General features: G+C 40.2%; 1 protein-coding gene across 1 annotated transcript in view; it reads left to right on the top strand.

Moving 5' to 3' along the window:
• LOC139743112 (semaphorin-5B-like) overlaps positions 1 to 22,534 on the top strand; it is a 73,688-nt gene that overhangs the window by 31,994 nt on the left and 19,160 nt on the right. Inside the window, exons 8-11 of the mRNA XM_071653617.1 lie at positions 4,179 to 4,324; positions 17,157 to 17,227; positions 17,604 to 17,683; positions 18,818 to 18,865. Of these exons, the coding sequence (XP_071509718.1) occupies positions 4,179 to 4,324; positions 17,157 to 17,227; positions 17,604 to 17,683; positions 18,818 to 18,865 (345 nt within the window). The remainder of the gene's footprint in view (positions 1 to 4,178; positions 4,325 to 17,156; positions 17,228 to 17,603; positions 17,684 to 18,817; positions 18,866 to 22,534) is intronic.

The raw sequence follows: 22,534 nt of genomic DNA, 5'->3' as shown, positions 1-22,534 counted from the left end.
GTGAAGATGGTTTGGAATGGAAGGTGCAAGTGAAAGCCCAGGATCCCCCCCCCCCCTTTTCCGTATTACCCGCCAACACCTCATTATGCTTTCATGCCATGTGTCACATTCTGAGCATGTAAGAAGATTTGGTTGCGCACAGATGGAGAAGAGAGGGGGGCCTTTGAGACCACCCAATTGAGAGGGGGCGTTGTTTACTTCAGCCTTCAGGCACCTTGGGCCGTGGGCCAAGGGTAGCTTTCGCTGGAATAGGAAAGAAATTCTGATACCTGCTGGAACTTTTTGGTGCAAAGTCTTGCCAGGAACCAATCACGCTTCGCAGTGTTTGCTACCTGCTCTGTCCAACCCACTGGGGGTAGAGTGAGTGGGCTGTAAAACTTTCATTGCCTTGCCCCACATGTTCTAACTCTAACTCTCTGCGCATCTTTTAAATGATAGGCTGCATGTCCGACATGAGTTTTTCATTGGTTGCAGCAACGTGCCCATATTGCAGCAATACCAGCGATATCGGGGATATCTTACAGATGACTGACATGCAAAATGCGCATCCAGCCCATCTTTCATGGAAAAACCCTGAAGAATATGTATTCTTTGCACTTGTATGTTCAATGGATGGTTACAGACCATAATCAAAAGTATGGGTAGTCAAAGCATGCCCACATTGATGATAAATAATTTATTAATATATGCAAGGATGCCATAGGAAGAAGATGGAGAGTATTGTTGAAGTTGGTGGATCAAGTATTGGACTTTGGAATAGTTCTAGACCACATTCTCCAACTCATGTCACTAAAAAGTAAGATTGTGAGGGTCTTTGCAAAAATCAGAATATTTTCATAATTAATGTAAATGTTCTTGCCATGGTCAGGATAACGTTTACCTTGTCAGCCTGTGATATTTAACCCAGTTATGCTTTCAAGACAGTTGCACTGCATAAGATATAAATTGTAATAAGAATTTCGGCTTGGGAGGGTTAGTGGAGTATAACTTCAACATTGATGGAAAGGTGGCATATGGCAGCCACAACATTGTATTATGCAATTGCAATATCTACAATGGAAAAAACAACAATAAAAATGGAGTGTGATATGAGCCATGTTATCATTGCCAAACTACAAGTCATAACATCGCAGTGAGTTCAAAATTGTTTGATTTGTGCTTTTTTGGATGGGGAGCGGGATGAAGAAAAAAAGCTGGCATGATGCCACAAAAGTTTGACACCCGTGTAATCTCAACTGCCATTCCCAAAAAGCTATTGACCTAATAAACTTGTACTGTGAGGAGGTTGTCTTCTCAATTTGCGGGGAATATGGGAGAAAAACGATTTGATGACAGCTTCATGGGTCAATTTTGTGATGTCCAAATGTCACGGTTTATACATTTCTGTAGTATTCCCTCATTCTTCTCACCCACCCACACAACAGACGTCACTGTTCTGTGGCAGTTCCAAAGTTTGTAAATACTGTGGGTGTAGGTCAGATGTTATATAAAAGTTGATAACACGTTTTCACGGTTTTTTTAAAAGAATTATGATTTCTATGTTTCCTTTACAAGTCAATCTTAGTCATTTTTCCTGGTTGTTGCTTGAAACATATTTCATACATTTCAAAAATTTGCATTGGGATCACAAGAAGATGAAATCTTTAAAAAGAAAAGGAATGACATGAATTTATTGACTTTGAGTATTAAAAGAGTTGCAGACTCACGCTTCTGGTACAGTAGCGCATTTCAGAAAGACTTGAGAATAGTGCGAAGATGCGTGCTATTGATTTGGAAAGCAGCCAAGGGGATGGAATAACCGTGCGGTTGAAAGACAGCTGAAAGAAAGTGATGAAGCTTATTGATCGAGAGAAAGAGGAGGGAACAAAAAGGAATATTGGAAACAACAGAGTTTGATTTCAGCCGAAGAGCAGAGGGCAAGAGTAAAGGGAGAGGAACCAGAAACAGGAAAAGGACGGCGGGTCACTTCAACAGAGGAGTTTGCAACTGGTGACGGAGATCAAATGCGGAGATAGGATGCGATTCTTCTCTCTTGAGCCTGAGCATCGCCTGGACTTGACAGACATTTCAAACAATATGTTGTGAACATCTCAATTTGACAGCTGTGTATCATTTCATGTGTCATCCATCGCCAAAGAAAAGGCAGTAATATTTCTCTGTCTACTCGTATTCCCTCTTTTTCTCCGTTTCCTTGCAATCCAATGTTAGAATTCAGTCACGTATGACACATTAGAGTCTTGATTGCTGTTCTAGATGATGCTGATTCCACAGATGATTACTCCAATCTGCTGGCCCCATCAGACCTAATTTCCTCAGAGAACTGTTGCATCTTATATTAATCAAAAAGATTACTTTTGTTGTGACAGATATAGTTGGAGAAATATGACTTTTATTCTTACCCTAATCTGTCAGTATACATCGGGGTCTGTATTTTTTTCCCTCTAAATCCTATAGTTTCACATTGCCTTCTTTATTCAGTTCAAGGAACCTCATTGCTGCACACATTTGATTGTCTCTTGTCTTCTTCTTCTTTTTTTTGATATTCAAAGTTTTTAAAGTAATTGGAGAGGTTGTCTATTAATCTTTATTCTTACTAGGTATAACCTGGTGCAAGTTGCATGTAAAAGTAATATTATATTATTGTGATGAAGGCAATATTTCTTGATAATAACGTATGAATGTAATGGACTTTGCAGTTGCTCATAGGAGAGCTGAAAATATATATACTGAAGCAAATGGCAGAAACTTGAGATATGTGTCATGAGTTTATAAAGAACACAAGACATCAACAACATTCTGAGATTTGAAAGAGACAGATAATTTCTGTAAACCACTTCTTGATAAAGATTAGTGTGTGCTATGCATCTGTCATGGGATGATCTAGCCTGGTGTTAATCCCAACGAGGAGGATAAGTGTTATCTGTATTGTGGGACAAGTCTGGCTGGTCCTTGGGGTGTCCTAGAACCACCATCTCACAGCTAGGCACAAAATAATAGGATTGCAAGTCATTTTTCAGTGGATGTTGGGCTGTCAAAGTCACTTCCCCCGCTAAATGCCAGATGCTCACGATTCACTGTCCCATCTGTATCTCTTGCCATCTTCAACCGAGTTGGGATGAGTCTCCCTCTCCCTCTCTCTCTCATCCTCCCCCTCCCCCTCTCCTGATTGGAAGATCCCTAGAAACTGTCCTTTTTTTTGACAGTGCCCAGGTCATCGATGATATCAGGTGTGAAGTAGGGTTAGCAAACTTTTCTTGATGGAAGTTTGAAGTGGGTGAAGATCGGATAGGGAGAGATGTGGTAAGCTGAGGGAAGACAGATGATGGTTAACAAATTTGCCTTGATAGAGGTGAAAAAATGTAAAGAGAGCCTCTGTGTGTGTATGTATGTGTGCTTGTTGGTGTGTGTGAGAAAGAGAGAAATGATAAGGTAGAGAAGAGAAGTACATGAAGTGGTGTAGCATTACAGAGGCCATTTTGTTGTTAGTAAGTGTGTCTCAGTGTTAGCAAACTTTGTGTATATGATTTTCGCACATAGTTCTCTGTGCTGTCAACTTTTTCTGACTCCATCCACCGTGGCAATGACTGTGAACATGACATCTCACAACTCACACTCATAAAGGTCCTGAGCAGACTTCTCCAAAGGAGACAAAAAAACTTTGGGCCAGATTGAACTGCATATCACTCACGATGTAAATGGAGGAACAGCACTTGATGCATATCATTTTCTGTATGTCTTTGAGGCCAAACAATCTTGACTTTAAGGCAAGAGTTGTTTTTGTTCCTTGATTTTTGTTACACAATAATGAATTAATTTTTACTTTTCCATCTCCCCCCGCCCCCCCCCCAAAAAAAGATAAAATAGATCAATAATCCCACTGCACAGATATTTCATTTTACTACATTTGTTTCTTTCTTGTGAATTTCATACTGTATAACCGTGAATTGTGTGAAATTTATGCTGTTACCTTCTCAAAAAAGAAAAACATGTTGCATTGCTGTTTCTTGTTCAGAGAGTTAGATGTAAGCACAAAACAATGGTATTGTCATTAGAGTGTAGAACAAAATAACAGGGTTCACTGTAATGGTGTCAGTCTTAAGTTCAGAAGCCATATGGGATTTAATTACAATTTAAAAAAAATCTGATATCTATAACTGGTACTGGTTTTCTTTTGATAGGGCTGTGACAACCAACAAGACCGGATGGGAAGGCCGGGCCAGATCGAGAGGTACCTGGTAGATGCCCAGAAGTACCAGCTGATGGACCTGGCAGCGAGGCCGGTCAACGGGAGACCACTCTACGTGCAGGGCCAGGAGGCTGCAAGGTGAGCGAATACTTGTGATCTCAGTCAAAAGGCTTGGAAGCAGTGTGTTCTAGCCTAACCTGTAGGCTCAGTGTGATTTTATGTTTCTCATGTAACTGAAGAGATTACCCAGATTGTTTTTCCAAGTGACAGGTTTTCTGCTTGCAAGCTTGCAAAAACTTTTGCAAAAACATTTATATATATGATTTTAAGCAAAATATATCTTAATGAGTTTTTATCTCCTGCTTCCTGCACAGTTTTTGAGATGATTAATTGGGATGTTGACTTCATCTTGAGATGCCCACACTCATCTTTCTTGTTTGCACTGCAATTTTCTTATGTCATTTAGATGTTTATGCAACTTAAAAGTGTTGCGAGTTTAGAAGTCGGGGTAGAGAGGTGGAACAATTTTTGGCAAGACTGTATAATAAGAAAGAGAGGTGTTAGGGGGCTCCCAGTTGTCCTATTTTTTACTTCATGTGGTTCACCTTGACTGATCCAGCCATCGTCTGTTGATTGGAGTGGATGCCAAGCAACAACTGGTTCCCCCTCCCACTGCAGCCACCTGTCCCGAACGACAGGAATCATTTACCTGAGCCCTTCCCCCTCCGGATCGGAGGCTATCTCTGCGAATTACGGGATCCCAGGGTGTGCGATTTTTCGCCTCTGCCCCGAGTGTTATGTTAATCCTTTAGAATAAAAAACCCCGACCCAGCCACACCCACCCACCTCTAATCTATAAATGTGTCACTCTGTTCCACCTTACACCTCTCGAGTCCCCCCCGTCCCGCCTCCATCATCTCTCGGTGGAAGATGAATCAAAACCTCTGGGATGAGAACATGGGCAGCTTCAGACTCTTGTCCAATCCTTTTAATCCTCCATGATGCTTCTTTCTCGCTTTTCTATTTTATCTATCTTCTTATTTTATATATTAATTCATCTATCTGTATCTATATCATGTATATATTTATCTTTCTGTATATTTGTATCTATCTATCTACCTGTTTATCTATCTGTCTATCTATATCTATGTCTGTACATGTATGTATATCATCTACCAATCAATAAATCTCTCTGCAAAAGCATAGATCAAAAGTATAGATGATATAGATTACATGGGCAGGCAGATCATAGCTAGACAAACTGTTGATCTATATCTGCGTCTTGTCATGTATATGTTCATTTGTGTGTGTGTGTGCGTATGTTCTCTTCTTGCATCTCTTTTGCCTTCACTTTGTGTTGTTTCCACATTTCTTATCCGTTCCCTCCTCTTTTTCTCCTTCTCAGCTCGTTTTCTTTAAAGAACGTCAAATCACTAGGCAAGTTAGCAAATGAAATATGGCTGTATCGTATTATCCCCGTGGAGATTTCATTCTGGTTCTAGCTATTTACTATGAGTGAGATACACAAATTGTTTGTGGTTTGATCACATATTTGTATCAAGAGTTGACATTTACAATAAACTCAGAAAGCAGTATTGCCATTTCTTTATAAAAGCAAAAACAAAAATAGGTGAAATACAATAATGAAAGCATTTTAGTTTATCAATGTTTCTAAAGGTGCATTTGTAGTAAATATTTTTTTCTAATGGTAAAAGCAGGAGCTGTGTACAATGTACTTCATCTCTTGCAGTTTCTCAGTAGCTTAGTTGTTGATAATATTGAGTTCTATATTCTTTGATGAAATTGATGCACATGCAGTCATAGAGTATATATTTCATCCTGCACGAAATTTTGCAAAGAGCATAGGGGAAAAGATCAGGAGAATATAGATGAAGTAAAGGAAGCATAATTTTCCCTAATTGACTACGCTCTCCTTGCCTGTATGCCTGGTTGGATTGCGGGCAGTCGGGCGCAAGGAAGGGGGGTAACAGGGGTGTGACTCACTGCCCTCCCTGGGTCAATATAGCGGCGCACCTGTCTCCATCTCTTCCTGTCACACCTTTTCTTCAGGAGGGGGGAAAAAATTGAATGTTCCTGGCAGCTCCTCCCCACTCATTCTCTCACCCTCTCTCCACTTCTCTCCCCCTCTCCCTCTTTCTTTCTCTCTTATCCACCATCTTCAACTTTCTCATCCCTTGCCTGCTTCCCCCCCCCCCCCCCCACACACACACACCTTTCTGAGTGACCTCGGCTTGACAATGAGAAGAATTATCTTTAGCAGGGAGTCTATCTGGAATCACAGCTGAGATTCGAGAAGACAGAACTCATCTTCTTGCGAAGAACTTTTCCCCCCTCTAAAGGTCGCGTTTGATACCAGTTGCGACGCAATGCTCAATGCGCTTTCACATTTTCCATCCGGGATAAGTGGTAGACTGAAATCCAATTTGTGGCTACCGTCAGGACAGGAGTCTGGTTGTTCATGTGCCTCGACTGTCATTACATACACAACCTACTGTTAGGACAATGTGTGCACTAAACCTGAATCATTGACACTTACCTGTTGTGTGTAAACAAAAATGTTTGTTTGTTTGTTTGAAAAGATTTTATTTTCTGCATTTCATATTTTCTTTCAGAATACAAAAATAACAAAGGCAGGTTCAATTACACAAATACAATTCTGAAAATTATTGACATATTACATAGTAAGTCATATTTTGTATATAAAGACAAATGAAACGTTAAATAACATACAAAATGTTTATATGGCCAATAATGACTTGATTCACAGTACAATATATAATATATACATATAATGCAGAGGGCCGCCGTTATAAGCCGTGCTTGAACAGACGGACAGCCAGAACAGGAAGGAAAGTTTGATACAAAGAACAAAGAGAGTTCAGTTTCATGGATGGCAGACTCCCTCCTGGTATTAACCATGATCCCTCCCCCCCCCCCACACACACACCCCACCCCACCCCCCAATCCCTCCCCCCTCTCTCTCTCTCCGAGGATCATTGGTTCTCATGTGAAGAGTGAGGCGGGTTTGAATGGTGATCGTCGATGTCATAAGAGCGATCAAAATCCGGTATCAACCCGATTATGATTCACTATCTCGTCAGTTGTGATTTGATCGCAGGGGTAACTCCGGGCTCCCTCCCCCCATAATCCCAGATTAAGCCTCCCCCTGACAAAGGCAGACGCTGCTGCAACTGCTTCTGAGCGGGAACAGTGGATTACCTATTAAGAATAAGGTGTTGAGCAACTGCATATGTGAAAAAAAAGGCTTTTCCCCCTAACTTCACAGACGATTTCAATCACAATTCAAGGATGTACTTTGTTAGTTTCACCCCTTTCTCCATACTCTGCCATATCTTCTCTCTCTGTCTTACTTGTTGTTTTTTTGTTTCTTTTCTTAAAGGGATGGTACAGTATTGGTGGAGATGAGAATTGGGCTTTCAACTTTCTGCGAGATACCAAGAAAACACTTATGATATATTCAAGAGCATACCAATTTAAGAGGAATTCAAAGTTATTTGATAAAAATCAGGTTTGGAATTACTGAAACATCCAAAAACAAGGTAAAACAAAGCGATCGTAATAAAGTGTGGGTCCCACACTTTATTAGAATCGCTCTTTTTTGGATATCTCGACCATTTCAAAACCAATTTTCATCAAATAAAGGTTGAATTCCTCATAGAATTACATGCTCTTTCACATTTCATAAGAGGTTTTTCATTATCTTACCAAAAAAATGTTAGAAACCAGAAATTAGGTCTCAACCAAAACTATAAGATCCCTTTAACCTGTTCCATACTAAATTCTGAAATGCCCATAGACTTAATATGCAGGCCACTGTGTTACCGTATGGAGGGGGATAGTAATAAGTAATGAAAAAAGTTGTATTAAAAACATTCAACATGTAATGGAAGCACCATCCAATAACAGATATGTAGAAACAGTTTCAGGTGATTCTTCACGAAATAGTTATCCTTTTTAAAAGTAGAATTTGTGATTATGTTGTTCTCCACTTTTCCTTGATTTCAAAATGAAAGGGAGATGAGAATTTAGATGCTAGCATACAAGGCCTTCTTCACCCAGTAGGAGTCAAGTTGATATCACATCAAAGTGACAACAGAAACAGCAACAGATCGTGTACAACATTACACACATGTGACCTTTCCTTCTCATTGTACATTTATTGCAACATGGCACATGTTACCTTCTAGCACATCCTAATACATTTTGTCTATAATTTTTTTCTTCAGTGAAAGATAGACCCTAGTATAACAAATATATACAGACATTTTGCTGTGTGGTTGTAAATGGTCTTTTCGGGGTGTGATGGAGGATATTTGGACAGCGTGATTTACTTATCGACTCCGCAGTCTGGAAGAGTTCTCTATCATCAAGTCCCTAGCAGGACCACCACACCAGAGCTGCTTCCAGCAACACAAATACCTTGGACTTCCTGCCAGCCCCGTATCAACAGATCAAGACCAGGGGGCTGTGGTGGTGGTATCACCTGTCGCCATGGCGATAGAAAGGAGTGCTGAAGTTGGAGGAAGTACATGGGGAGAAAATGAAGATGAAAAACCCAGAACATATAAAATGATTCTTGAGTGGATATGTGTTTTTTTTTAATGTTTTGACCTGGTAGGTCTGAAGTTCAGCCAGGTCTGAAGTTCAGCGTCTGAATACGGGGTCTTTAAGACTTTTCCTCCACCTATATGTGGCACCCCAGCAGCCTCCCACATGGATGCACTCTGCCTCTCTCCCATCCTGTATGAAATTTTCTGATAATGACTCATTGCTCTGTGTGACACTTTTTTCACATTTATGTGTGTCTCATCTGCATTTATCAAGGATGCATTAAATTTTCTAATGCTCACCAATTTTCTCAAATATCCAGTATACAGGTATTCCAACTTGGTATCCTGAAGAGAAAATCTGCTTTTACAAATATTGCTCAGTAAAAGTGGATACTAGATCTAATGCAGACATAGTTTTTTTGATGGTTTAGTGTTGTTTTTTTTTTTTTAAGTTTACACATGCACACATTTTCTGCAGCAGATGGTCACCACACACAGATGAAAAGACGGTGGAATGATTAGATTCAGGCTTTTTAATGAGATTGTGCGTGCATTTTCTGTTTATAAGACCCTGCTTGTGTCACCCTGTAAAATTGATACTGTGGTAAGCAGAAATTATGGAAAGATGACTGCACAAGTGCACTTTAAAGAAGCCAGGATCGTCAATTCAGAAAAGATTGATTTGACAGGCGGAAGATGTTGGTGGACGATATGTGTCAACCTGATCATGACCCAGGAGTGCTTAAAGCCTGCGTGCATCATTTCTGGTTAATCGCAGAACGACTGATAATAGTCAGAGATGCAAATCGATCTGTGAAAAAAACTCTATGGTGTTGCATTAGCCATACATGCAAAAGTTTGTGTAGCATTTTTTTTTTTTACATTTTTGAAAGTACAAAAAAAGAATAATAGAGAAAATGAGGAGTTAGATTAACATAGTTTTTTTTTTTCACAATTGAGAATCGGTTGAGTTGATTTTGTTTCAGATCATATTGTAATATAGGGATATAGGTTGTCTTCTTCATTTCATTACAACCTCCGGAATTTGGTAGTTAAAATCAGGGGAGAGACCACATTCTAAATTATTGTTGTGGTAGAAATATACCAAATTTACAACTCTGTACCATCTGCTCATGGCTATGCCCAATATATTCTATTAAAAACTTGCTGAATTCCAATTTGTGATATCAACCTTTATTCATGCCAACAGTTTGAAAGGCAGCTTGCCAAGGTTGAGTGAAAGTCAAATGTCTCGACTCAATGAGGCATTTAATTTTTTGTAGTGGTAGTCAAATATGTCATGTATATCTTTTTAAAGAAGTCAAAATGGCCCTCTTGTTTGTTTTTTGGGAATAATAGGGGGATAAATATGGTTGTGTAAGAGGCAAGTCCTATATCACCAGTGAATCTTATATGCCTTCAATATATCTTCAAAGAATGCGACACACGCAAAAAGGGTCAGTTTTGTCACATTTGATATACTGCACGGCATGCCTGTCAAAACAAGCATTTCATATTCCCTGCCTCTTGTTTGTTGTCATAGGGTTGGATGGCAGTGTATCCACCATTACTCACATCTAGGTTAAGAGAGTTCTAGGAAAGGTGTTGTTAACCTTACTCATCCAAATCATATTCTTAAAACAATATTTTCATCATCCAGTTTTACTTACTATGTGGCATTTTTTTGTGTGTGTTTATATGTGCACAAATTGTTGCATGATTACACCTACCATCTATTTACAGATTGATTTTTTCCAATAATTGATTTTGGAATACTCAAATAAGTCTCAGAGTGGGAATTACCATTCTGAAGTAGCATTTGTTCTTCCAAAATGAACATCCCCAAAGTCAATGGAAGTTCATCCTTCTTGATCAGTTCTACAACAATCTTATGCCATCATCTAAGATATGCTGAATGGATTTTAGGGAAATTTGTTGGGGTTTTTTTCTTCTCAATTCCATATACTCATATTGGTGAAGACATGTGTAGGCCTACTTTGTTCACAGATGTTTGAGCGGGGTCAATCTTTCATACTCAAGGGAAATTCAAATTTCATCTCAAGTCTTATTTCCCAACATGTAATATTCTTCTTTTTTTTGTGCCACAGGGATTTCCAATAGCACCAATGTGGAGCCAGCCATTTTTTAAAATCAAAATGAAATCTGAAATATTTTAAGTCAAACTTTGCATTGGTCTTTAAAGATTTGGAACGCTATATATCATAGTGAAAAAAAAAAAGTAACCAGGATCATGAAATTATGTTTCGTCCTAACTTGAATATGGTTACTTGTCAAACTGAAGATGGAATATTATGTGTAAGATTTGCTTTTACCGTCCTCAGGGGGGTGTTTCATCAACGTTTGTCAGCGCTGACAACTTGAATCACCATAGTAACAGTCAGTGACCAGAGCATCTCAGCCAATCAATACCAAGGATTTTACTGAAATTGTCAGCGCTGACAAACATTGATGAAACACCCCCCCCCCCCCCCCGATCTCTTTTGTTATTTTAGTTTGGTGTCAAGTAATGACTGTGCTTGTGTTAGTATATGAATCAGTCTTGTAATAAATTATGTAGATAACTCTGCTTTCTTAAAGAGGCACTGCATCCCGAGTATGCCAGCCTCCGACAACAGTCCTAAAAGGGAGCCCTCACTTTTGTCAGGGAGGTGAGAATCACCTCCCTGCTGTAGTGTTATAAAAAACCTCTTGGGATTCTATACACCAGCACATTACTTGATATGATTACCCCCATGGTATAGTGAACATGACAGTAGTAAACCATTACAACATGAATATGATGTCACATAAGTTAGAAATCCTGTTCACATTTATGTAGTCACACTGAAAATTGCCTCAAAGACTTTACAAGAATTTTAAAATCCCAACAAGAATGCGGTTGCTTTCTTCGGTGATAACAAACTGGGATACAGTTTGGCCTAGAATATGACCATGGGCTGAGATTTTATCTTATTTTGATATTGACTTTGATTGGATGATTTTGATTCTAGTTACATTTTTGAATTTTTAGAATTGATATGAACTTATACTTTCATTTTCAGTTTTAAAAAAGGACACAAGATACAAAGAAAATGATTGTCCAATACAATATACACCAATCAAGTTTTGGAGACATATTTTTAATTTAGATCTTTTAAAACAGGAATCTTATGATGTGATATACCATGTATGTCTACTCAATATTTATGCATGGGTCAACCTTCACGACTATTGCAAGCACTAGTTAGCAAATGGGGTATATTGCCTTTAAACTCTTCTTACTTTCCCTCCCTGTGTGTTTATTGTAATCAAATTAGACCCACCTCACACCCTATTACCTGGTCATGATCACGAAGAAAATGACTCAAATTTGGGGATGAATTCAGTCTGACAGTCCCAACAAAAGAGCGCTTTATTCTCAATCTTTCTGTGTGGGCGAAAGCTTATTAAAGAGAAATATTTAGCCTTTTTTCTTTTCCTTCTGATTAGCACAATTTTGATATCCCAAGTGAAAACACTGCCACCTTTCATAACTTTTTGTATGCGTCATGTTAGCTTTACGATGAGCAGTTTCCATCAAACCGCGCACAGTTCGTTATTGGGGATGACGTGTGTTTGATATTCAAGAAAGTGCATTGTGTATAGTGCTCAAACCATGGGGAAGAGATTACGTTCCATTAACCAGTTTTCTGCCATGAAATTGAAAGTGAGCTCAAATGGTTCTGCCCGCATCTCTTGAAGCAATAGGCTTTCCCCCCAAATAATTGACTCTGACAGCTCACCTGGTGTTTTATGGCTTAACGCTTATAAGGTCCCATCTTGGTTTTCATTCAGTGTATACATGCCTGCTTCACCCTGAGGTGTTTGTATAATTTTTCATATTTGATATCCTGTCTTTTCTTATGTCAACATCTGGTTTCCTTGCCTTCCAGCATACTAACCACTTCTCACTTCAGCCATACCATATTTTTGTATTTTTGTATTCCTGTCTGGTCTAGAGAGAGGGACAATCTTGCACCCCCCCCCCCCCCAAAAAAAAAAGAAAAAAAAAGAAATAAAATATGAAAAAGCAAAAACAAAAATTGAGGGCTTATGTATGTCTCAGCATTCTTCTGTGGAGTACCTTTAGGCTGTTTCTCCAGTCTTAATGAAATGTCAACCACTCCCTCCTAACTTTGTCCCTACGGATTCTACGCAAACAACCCCACCCTCACTTAGCCTGGTACAACTTTACAAGCACCAAACCCAACCCCATTGGACCACAGACTGTACTCCAGCTCGCGGCTCTGGCACCCAGCGGTTGCCTCTTGCGATTCCATTGGGCGGAGCGGGAGGGCCGAGTTATAGACGGATAGCAAAAATATTTTCACCTCACATGAGTGAGTTGCACATAATCTCTCTGTAAAAATATTGTTCATTCGGGAAGTGAGACATAGTCCCTGGATAGGTGGCATGGAACCGAGGGTGTAACAAGAAGGATTATGTTTGGGATTAAAAAATCATAGTGGCAAAATGACAGAGTTGCAAGAACTTGCTATGTTTTCGTAGAACCTCAGTTGCCACTAACAAAATATTGAGTAGTCATTTAAAGAAAAGCTCTCAGAGAAGTCTCAAGGATTTCAGAAAGGGATGAGTATTCAGCATCATTTAGACACAAGTGCATTTAAATTCCTGGAATTCAAGTTTGAAAAGAACTTCAATCATCTCAAGTTATTGAACACAACTTTCTAACTTTTCCATGTGACCAAAGTTTCAGTTGGTATGTATTTAATCAAGCTGGGCATTAATTCTCCTCTCCTCCAGTTCATCTACATCTAAAGGAATCAGCAGGGTCAATTTAGGATTCCATCACCACGGATGCATGCTGTGTTTCTGCACAAAAATAGAATCTTTCCCACTCTGGCATGTGTCTGGCATATGGCAAATTTCAAGCCGCGAACATGGCTTCAAACTGGGCCGCCATTAAAGTCTATTTACCGTCCCCCACTGTAGTGCCGAGTCCTGGCAGGATTCCTGTCCATTCTGAAATCAAATGCTGATTCTCAGTGTGATATCTCCCCTCCCCCCATCCCCAACCCACTTCACCCTCCATCTTTCGGTCTCAGGAGACAGTGTCAGGCGTGTTTGTTCTTTAAATATATCCGCGGTATAAAGTTTGCGGCAACAGCGCGGCGTGTGGAAGTCAAGCCGAGGCAGAGAAAAGAGCCATGTTGTTCCTGGGTGCTGCGAAAATGTTGTTGCTGGCAGAAAGGAAAACTCGAGATTACAAGTATCCGGAGCTCGGGCCCCTGTTTCACTCCATGCTCGAAGGCAGAAAGGCATGCCATGAAAGGGATTAGAGATGACTTTCTTTCTTTTGGGTTGGAAATCTTGTTACAGAATAATACTGCGACACGCAGTGTGATTGGCAGCTTTACAAATTGCCTCTATTCATGTAGAAAGTGGATGAACAAGGGAAGTCAGGGAAAATGGCAAATAGAAAGTAAACACAGCAACCCAAACCCCAACTGTGCTCTCGCCAATTATATTTCAGCTCAGTGTGTTATATTCACTCATTTAGGCTTTAGGATAATTGAGGAAGTAACGTTTTCACCCGTTTTCACCCTGACCCTTATATGGTGGAATAATGCTCTGCAGAAAAGTAATTGGGGTATTGGATTCTTATAAAGTTAGAATTACCAATACAGTAATGTGCAAATATCAATACACATAAATTCATTGCACTGCAACAATTAGCAGAAGAATTAAATGGAGTTCCAATTGTCAAAGTGGATTTCTGTAATAGGGGTGTAGTGAACACTTCTCTGTCCAGTAATTTCAATTTGATGGCTAATTGTTCTGAAATATAGTCATTTCAATAAATACTGGTTTTCAGAGGTTCATAAAAGCTGATATTGTCATACTGTAATGAACATAGAACAAATGCATGTGACCACAAATTTTGACTCTTGATTTACTACAAGGTGGTGAGCATATTTTTTCCCCTCTGTAATGATTCTGTATTTACAATTTTCTCCTTTTTTGCATCATAATTGACACACCACTTGTGTAAAGTTGCTTTCCATCATCAATCCTTCACAAATGGTAACCATGGTAACCAGATAACCATCTGTAGTCTGTCAGCTGTTGTGGATCACTCTGACTTCAACCCTTTTTACTCTTTCCCAGCCAGCCCCAACTGGTGAATTTCACCTAACTACAAAAAGAAATTACTGGATATTTTGATCTAGCTGCACATCATTCTGTATGCCAAGTTGTACATCACTGGCAGATTTCTGCCATTTTTACACCAGAATTTGAAGCTTGATTCTCGCTTGGCAAAATGAATGTGTTCTTTTCAAGTTGTTAGAATGAGAAACAAAAAGGGCAGATCAAAAGAGGAAAAGCACTTGAAACAGATCTATTTCCAGTCATGGCCAGCCTTTCGGTGGATAAAAGTTCGAACTTTAGAGAAATGTTTGTCAGTGATTGAAGAAGATGGAGAGGCCGGAGGATCACACACTTTTTGCCTTTAGACCAAGTTACCATACTAAGGCTGACACTAACTTTTTCTCTGGAGGCCCATTCAAACCACTACAATCGTTGAATCCGAAAGTTTGGTGGCCTGAAAAAGAAATATATTGGCTCAATACATACAGAAACCTAGCAATTCATTTTGAATCTTAAGTGCCCGATTGGGCCACTAAGAGACCACAGCAGCGGACCACAGGCCCGCTGCTACTGTCAAGCCCTGCATAGCAAGCTTTTGGTAACCTGCATTTTTTTTCCCTGAGAGATCTCTCCTCCTACCTTCCATACCGCCCTCCCCCTCTTCCCCAACCCCCCATTGTCCTACAAAATGCACTGAGTGACACTTCCAATGTGATTGTCTGTTATGATTTTACTCAATAATGGCCCGACTCTTGACAGATTGCATTTTACAGTGCTTGCACACTGCTTCACGCTTTGTTTCACAGACATACTTCTCTCTATGTATATCTATCTATCTATCTATCTATCTATCTATCTATCTATCTATCTACATGTATCTATCTATCTATCTATCTATCTATCTATCTATCTATCCATCTATCTATCCATCTATCTATCTATCTATCTATCTATCTATCTATCTATCTATCTATCTATCTTTATCAATCTATCTATCTATCTAAATGTCTATCTAGCTGTCTATCTATTTCTTTTCTTTCCCCTCTCTCTCATTTTGTCTCTTTATCTACATATCTTTCCAAAAATCTGTCATCTGTATCTTATTTATTTACTACACTCTGTCCCTCTCTTATTTTTTCTCCCTTTGTGCTATTTTCAATGAAAATATCTCAACCAAGCAAAGGCATGTCAAAACTTATGAATCAGACATACGTTCAAACGAAATTCAAGCATGCGTAATGTGTCATGGTGACATGGAGCCAAATTGTGTATATTAACCCGTTGAGGATGAGTCCCGAGTATACTCGGGGCAGGTGTCTATGGGAAATGCGTGTTATAGCAAAATCAAACTGTCCTCAATGGGTTAAATGGTGCATGGGTAATTTCAGGAAATTCAACAGTTACATTCCCCCATAGTAGGCCTACATCTGTAATTAGTTTCGATCAGGAGAAAAATGCAAAGGAGTGAATCACACGGTGGCGCGTCCTCCTCCTTTAGTGATGCGCTGTCCGAAAGGATGCCACATGTGCTGGTGTTTAGCATACTATGTGAATGACTCAAATTCTACACCTTCTATCTCTCTCCCGTCCTCTCCTTCTCTCTCTCATCCTATCCGCCTCTCGTTCTCTCACTCTCTCTCTCTCTCTCATCTCATGTATTCTACAAGTTGACTCATGACTGTTTTTGCAGGGAAAATGTAGTTTGACTCAGGTTTAGGCGTATTGAAGTGAATAAATTTCTTGTTTTCCACCTGTACATTTGACATTTTCTTTCCTTGCACTTTATTCATTTGTTGATTTATGAATCATTGAGGATTGGCAAATCATGAATGGATAAAGAACTGTAACAACTTGGAAATACGGAATGTGATCAAAATGCCAAGCATTTTGTATGTGTGCAAATGCAGTACGTCAGTCTTGAGTAGTGTTTTGAAATGAACTGGAAAACCCAAAGTTTTTGTCTGTGCCGTAGCACAAACAGGCAATGCCAGTGTAGCTGTATGTCGACTTCTTAGAATTCCTAGAGAACAAATTTCATCTTTGCTTTTGACATGTGTTGTGCCATATTCACTAAACACTTAGGTGGAATATCACAAAGTATTTATTTTCTTTGTGTATTATAACCTCCACAAACTGTTAATCTGAATCAAATCTGTAGAATATTTCTTTCAATGATGTTCTCACTGTTTTTCCAAACTTTTTGTTTGTCTCTCCCTCTCTTGTCCTAGATTGGAGCAAATTGTTGTGGACACTGTACAAGGCAAAGACAGGATATACAATGTCATGTTTGTTGGAACAAGTAAGAGCTTGAGTCATTTGTTTCTTTATTTGTTTGTTTGTTTGAATTGGTAGTGTCCATGTGCATTATCTTTTCTTTCTTTTTTTGTACAAAGTCCAATTAAACTCAAAGTAAAGCAGTATGAATATGATAATTTCTGTAATTTTGTCATGATTGTCAGAGTCACAGCAGCAAGTTTGAGGTGTGAAAAAAGTCTACGTATTCATTTATTGTTTGTCAGAATTTTAGTGTGTTTAACCCATTGAGGACGGACTAATTTTGCTATAACGTGCATTTCCCATAGACCCCTTCCCGAGTATACTCGGGACTCATCCTCAATGGGTTAAGATTTCAGTGTTTGGTCATCCTTCCACTGTTTTGTTTTGTTTTTTTTTAGGTAATGGAAAAATCAAGAAGATGGTGAGCATCGAAGGAAGGGATGATGCCTGCATTGTGGAGGAACTCTGTGTCACACCAGTAAGTATCCTGGAGGAAATAACCCCTCTGCAGTGAATGAATTCTCCCCAGTTTTGCCATAAAGAACAATAGCATTGGATTGTACCATTTAGTTGTCAGAGGGGAGAGGATTCATCCACATGCTTTTGCTCACAAACATAGTCTTGTTTGGTTAAGGATTCCATTATCAAAGCCCTAGTTAACATGTTATCATTTTTCAGTCTTCACTTATAGTGAAATTACCAGAAACATGAGAATAATAAAGAAACATTCATCCAAAATCTTGAAAGCTGCAGCATATGTGGCTTTTTGAGTCGGAAAGAAGTTTACTCCTGTGAGTAGTTAACATCACTTCCTGGTCTGGTTCTGATGCAATTTGCCTGTGGCACAACAAGTAACAGTGACAACGTTTTCTCTTCTCTGGCTGCTTATACTGCCTATTTTCTGTAGAAATGGGAGTTACCGGGGTTACAAAGAAAATGGTTACCTTTGCCAACAGGGACGACAATATGATCCCTGTTTCTGTGAAGCATGGCAAGCATGATGCTAGTCATTCTCATAAAGAAGACTACTGTGTGTGATCACATCTTACCTGTGGAAATGTGCGCATGGTAAAAGTATTTCAGAATAATCGAGTTATATGCAAAAGTACCTCCATTTTAAAGGTTATGCTGTTTGTTGATTTTTTTTTCCCCCCGCCATGCTACCACTCCTGAAAGGTCATTATTCATATGATAATGTACTGTAAACCCAGAAATGTTCGCATGCATTCTAATTTTGGGAACTTTCTGAGAGCCAAGATTTGCAAAATTAAAATGCACATGAAAGTTCTTGTCTACACTATAAGCATTGAATGCCAGTGACAATTGACGAAAATTTCACGCTGCGAAAAAGGCCATTGCCTCCAATTTGCGAAAATTTCATGCCTCGAAAATATCTTGCATTACAGTAAACAATTAAAGGCGAGCCAGAGCCTGGTGGAAATTTCTCTATTAGTTTGTGAAACAAACTGCTGGTAAACACAATAATAGAACAGCTGAGGTAATTATGGTAAGCGTGATAAAAATATTCTAGCAGTGTTTGTGTTTTGTGAAATGCTGAAAATCAGCTTATTTGGCATTGCACTTTTTTTCCTCCCTCTCTCTCGCCATGCAGATGCACAAATGTGATCCACTGAGGGCGCTGAAGATTGACAAAGTCAAGGTGAGTCTTTCTACCGCTGTCAATCGAAAGCTGTCATGAGGGTCGAGATGTGACGGTTAAAGTTAGAAGATTCGAGGAGGAAAACAGTGTGTAGCATTGATGACAGCTCTGATCATATTCCCATTTGTCCGTCGCGCACAAGTTCTGGTTTTCAGATCGATGCCTGGCCAGGTATGTGGCCAAAAGTATTAAGCTTATACGAGGAGGGAGAGCAGATAAGGCTTTCGATTGGCGAGGATCGGAGAACGCAAACATTTTCAGCCAGCCGGCCAGGGGAGCTGTGTGAAGGCGTGGCGCCCGAACCTGGAATTCCTCCCACGTTTGGTTTCCGCACCCGTAGCGCCCGCCCGTATCCCGTGATTCAATTTCCTGGCCGAATGAAGGAGGCCATTGTGGTGCCCAATTTGTCAAATGGCCAACATGGCAGAGGGTTTGGGGTAAAGGGTGGAGGAAGGGGATGGGGAGGGGGAGGGAGAGGGGTAATTTTTAGTGATGAGGACCATTACAAGCTCCTCTGTCTGTATATTTCCCCCCCCCCCCCCCCCCCCCGGGGGGGGGGGGGGGGGGGAGGGGTGCTTAGCGCTTCTTGCTAATCCTAACCCCACAGGACATGAATGCTGCACTCATTTATATGACTGGACCACTTCACTTTCATTTCCTGTGATATTTCCTGCATGGAATCCCAACCAAATGTGATACTCTTCCACGGAAGCTTTTTGTGAGATGAATGATGCATCTGTGAAGAGACTGATGTTTTTTGCGGAAAATCCACTCTGAAATGATCACATCGCTTTGCCAACTGCTGCCAAGGGAGGAAAAAAAAAGAATAAAGAAAGAAAGAATTGATATAAGGGCCTAGTGCCAATTTGATGGCCATTTCTCTGAAGAAAGCAAAGCTCATAGTGGAATTAGCTGGAAAGTTTGATTTAATCTTTTGTTTGATGTGAACAAAATGAGATGGGGAAACACCATTTTGAGTGTCCCGCTATTTGTATGATTTGATTATTTAGGTTTCCAAGCTTTCTCTGCCTTGCGTTTGTCTTTTTCGCTCTATTTTCCACTCTGTTTTTTTCTTTCTTTGTCTGTGTTTGTGTGTGTGTTTGTTGTTGTGTGTACTTTTTGTTTGTTTGCTTGCAATTTTTTTTTTTAATCCTGTAGTCAAGTTGTCATCACAATTCATACACGTGTCCTTGCCGAACAATCACGCTAATGAAAACAGACCTGCTTCCCATTCCTCCAAGGCTGCATTCCTCTACAAGCCCCGTAGTCGCACAGCCGCCCACCAAAGCAGAACGCAAAGTGCAGCGTTGGACTTCAGCAAATAAGTGCTCTTTTTTTCCCTTTTATTTGGGGGGGGGGGAGAGAAAGATCTTGAGGTCAAGGTGCATCCGGACCTCTTGGTGCAAGCTCCGTCACCTCGAGTGGACAAAGTTTCTCCCGGGATTAGCAGGGAAAAGCAAAATAGGTGTCCCCAGAAAATTGACTGTTGATGATGTCCCTACTTTGAAAAAAAAAAAAGGAAGGAAAAAATTAGATATGAATTATTTTGGAAGTCACAATGATTCCTGCTGTAGAAATTTCATGACAGGGCACCCTCGATTTTGTCCTAAGTGGGCGGAGATGAGCTTAAAGCATTTGACTCAAAAGATCTGTCCATTTTATTCAATTCAATTCAATTCAAAAGGATTTCATTCAGTGAACTTCCGTCGCAGCTAAAAGCCAAATTACATTCATTTTCGCAAAGTACAGTATACATCAGATACATAGAAATATATACATATGTGATACATTTTGTGATAATAGTGATATTAGTGATTTTATATGCACTGCAGCTATATCAATTTCATTCAATTACTCTCCTCTTTTGAAACATAAACAGCCACAAAACAAAGCATATCATCACTTATGCTTATGCAGGGAACACAAAACAATTGTTTCTCCAACTTTTGGGTGCCTTGACGATATTCATTCTTTGTTTTAATGACATTCAAAGTGTGCAAACGTCAGTTTTTTGTGAGAATGATGAATTTTACTGTGACTGGTCTTCTTTAAATGCGTGGGTAAACTGTTGCTATGTTTATTGAGTTTGTTTGAGGAGGGTTTTTTTTTTGAGAGAGAGAGAGAGAGAGAGCTTGAGCTTTGAAAAGAAAGAGAAGGGATGAGATGGGATGAGAAGCGGGTGGGGAGAACTTGCCAGACTGTCTGGTTCTGGTGGGGATGATGCAAACCGCAGATGTCCGCCTCCGCAGCTCTCTGTCCCCCTCTTCCTCTCTCCGTCTTTCTTTCTCCCTGTCGGAGCAGACAGCTCCGGTTGGGGATGAGTCCGATGAAGAGAAACGGGAGTCGATCTCGCTCCCGTCCCCGGCTTGCCCAGGTGAGACGGTTTTGGGCGGGGTAATGGGGCGTGAAATGATGTCAAGTTGGATCCACTTGGGGTGGTAAGGATGTTGGGGAGGTGACTCATTCCGGGGAATGAAAGGAGGGAGAAACAAAAAACCAGGAGGATTTGATGAGGGATACGAGACGTGGCGGGAGTTGGACAGCCGAGCGAAATTATGATGAGACGTGGCGAAAATGCGAGGCGCAGTCATCCGGACATCATGTTATTGATTTTGTCTGTGTGTGTTTGCGATGAACCGCGCTTGCGTTGTTCATTGGCCATGATTGAATCGGAAGACGGGTCCGTTTCCTCCCCTCATCAGACCGTGAGATGCGAGTAAATTGGTTTCATGCTCCCGAGCGCGCAGAAATATGTACCCTGTATTTGAAATTAGGGAAAGATGGAATATGAATGGGTTTTTTTTTGTCTCTCTCTATTCACAAGATGAGTTTCTTCATACTCTGTATCACCTCCCACCTTCCCCCTCTTCATCCCCAACCAGTCACCATGTGCGAAGAAAGGTGCATTCTCGCATCCTTGTGAGACGGAGAGGTGTGTAAAATCCAACTTGACAATTTTGGCACCCGAATCGAACCCAGCACAAATTCTTGCAGATGCAGACTTGGCATATGGTGTATCCCCTTTCCCCTCCCCTCCCATTCCCAGCCCCCCTCCCCCCCCCCCCCCCCCCATCTTCTCAGAGAAGCTTGTCCCCATTCTTCCCTTTCATCTGCGATCCTTTTGCCGCCATCGACCCGTACTAGCCAAAAGAAGTAAGAAGACGAAGAAGAAGAATTCTAATCAAAGAAAGGTGTGAGGAAGGGTTGTGTTTCGCACCCTAGTTAGCCCTGGATTTGAAAAAGAGACATGCCTGGTTTTGATATCCTAAGGATACTTAGTCGTGTCCTATATACCTGTTGGAAATCCATGGTACGCCATTCCTCTTTTACTTCGCTTTTCTCTCTCTCCTTGTTTCTTACTTTCCTTTTTTTTTTCTTTCCTTTTTGAGATTCTAGAACATGTCCTGATTCTGTTGGAGGCAAGTGTTTAGACTTAGAGAAGAATTGTCACAGAAGAAAAAAATCCTGTGGAATGATAAAGATTGTTGTCGCTTGCATTTTGCGTTCATGTAAATAGTGTGAGCATGCAGTTATGCTGTGCGAAGTTTATTAGATCACACCATTTTCATCTCTCATATTGAGCTTTGTTTTTGACTATTTATTATGTGTCTCAAAATGTTAAATGCTGCCCAAAGTTAAGTCTGCCTTAAGCAGTGGTTGTGTTCTGCA

This window comes from Diadema antillarum, unplaced genomic scaffold, assembly GCF_040938485.1.
Source record: "Diadema antillarum isolate AM-2024a unplaced genomic scaffold, OU_Dant_1.0 seq00001050_RagTag, whole genome shotgun sequence".
Lineage (NCBI taxonomy): Eukaryota > Metazoa > Echinodermata > Echinoidea > Diadematoida > Diadematidae > Diadema > Diadema antillarum.
Note: the sequence above shows the minus strand (reverse complement) of the source record. Positions and strands in the feature narration are given on the sequence as shown.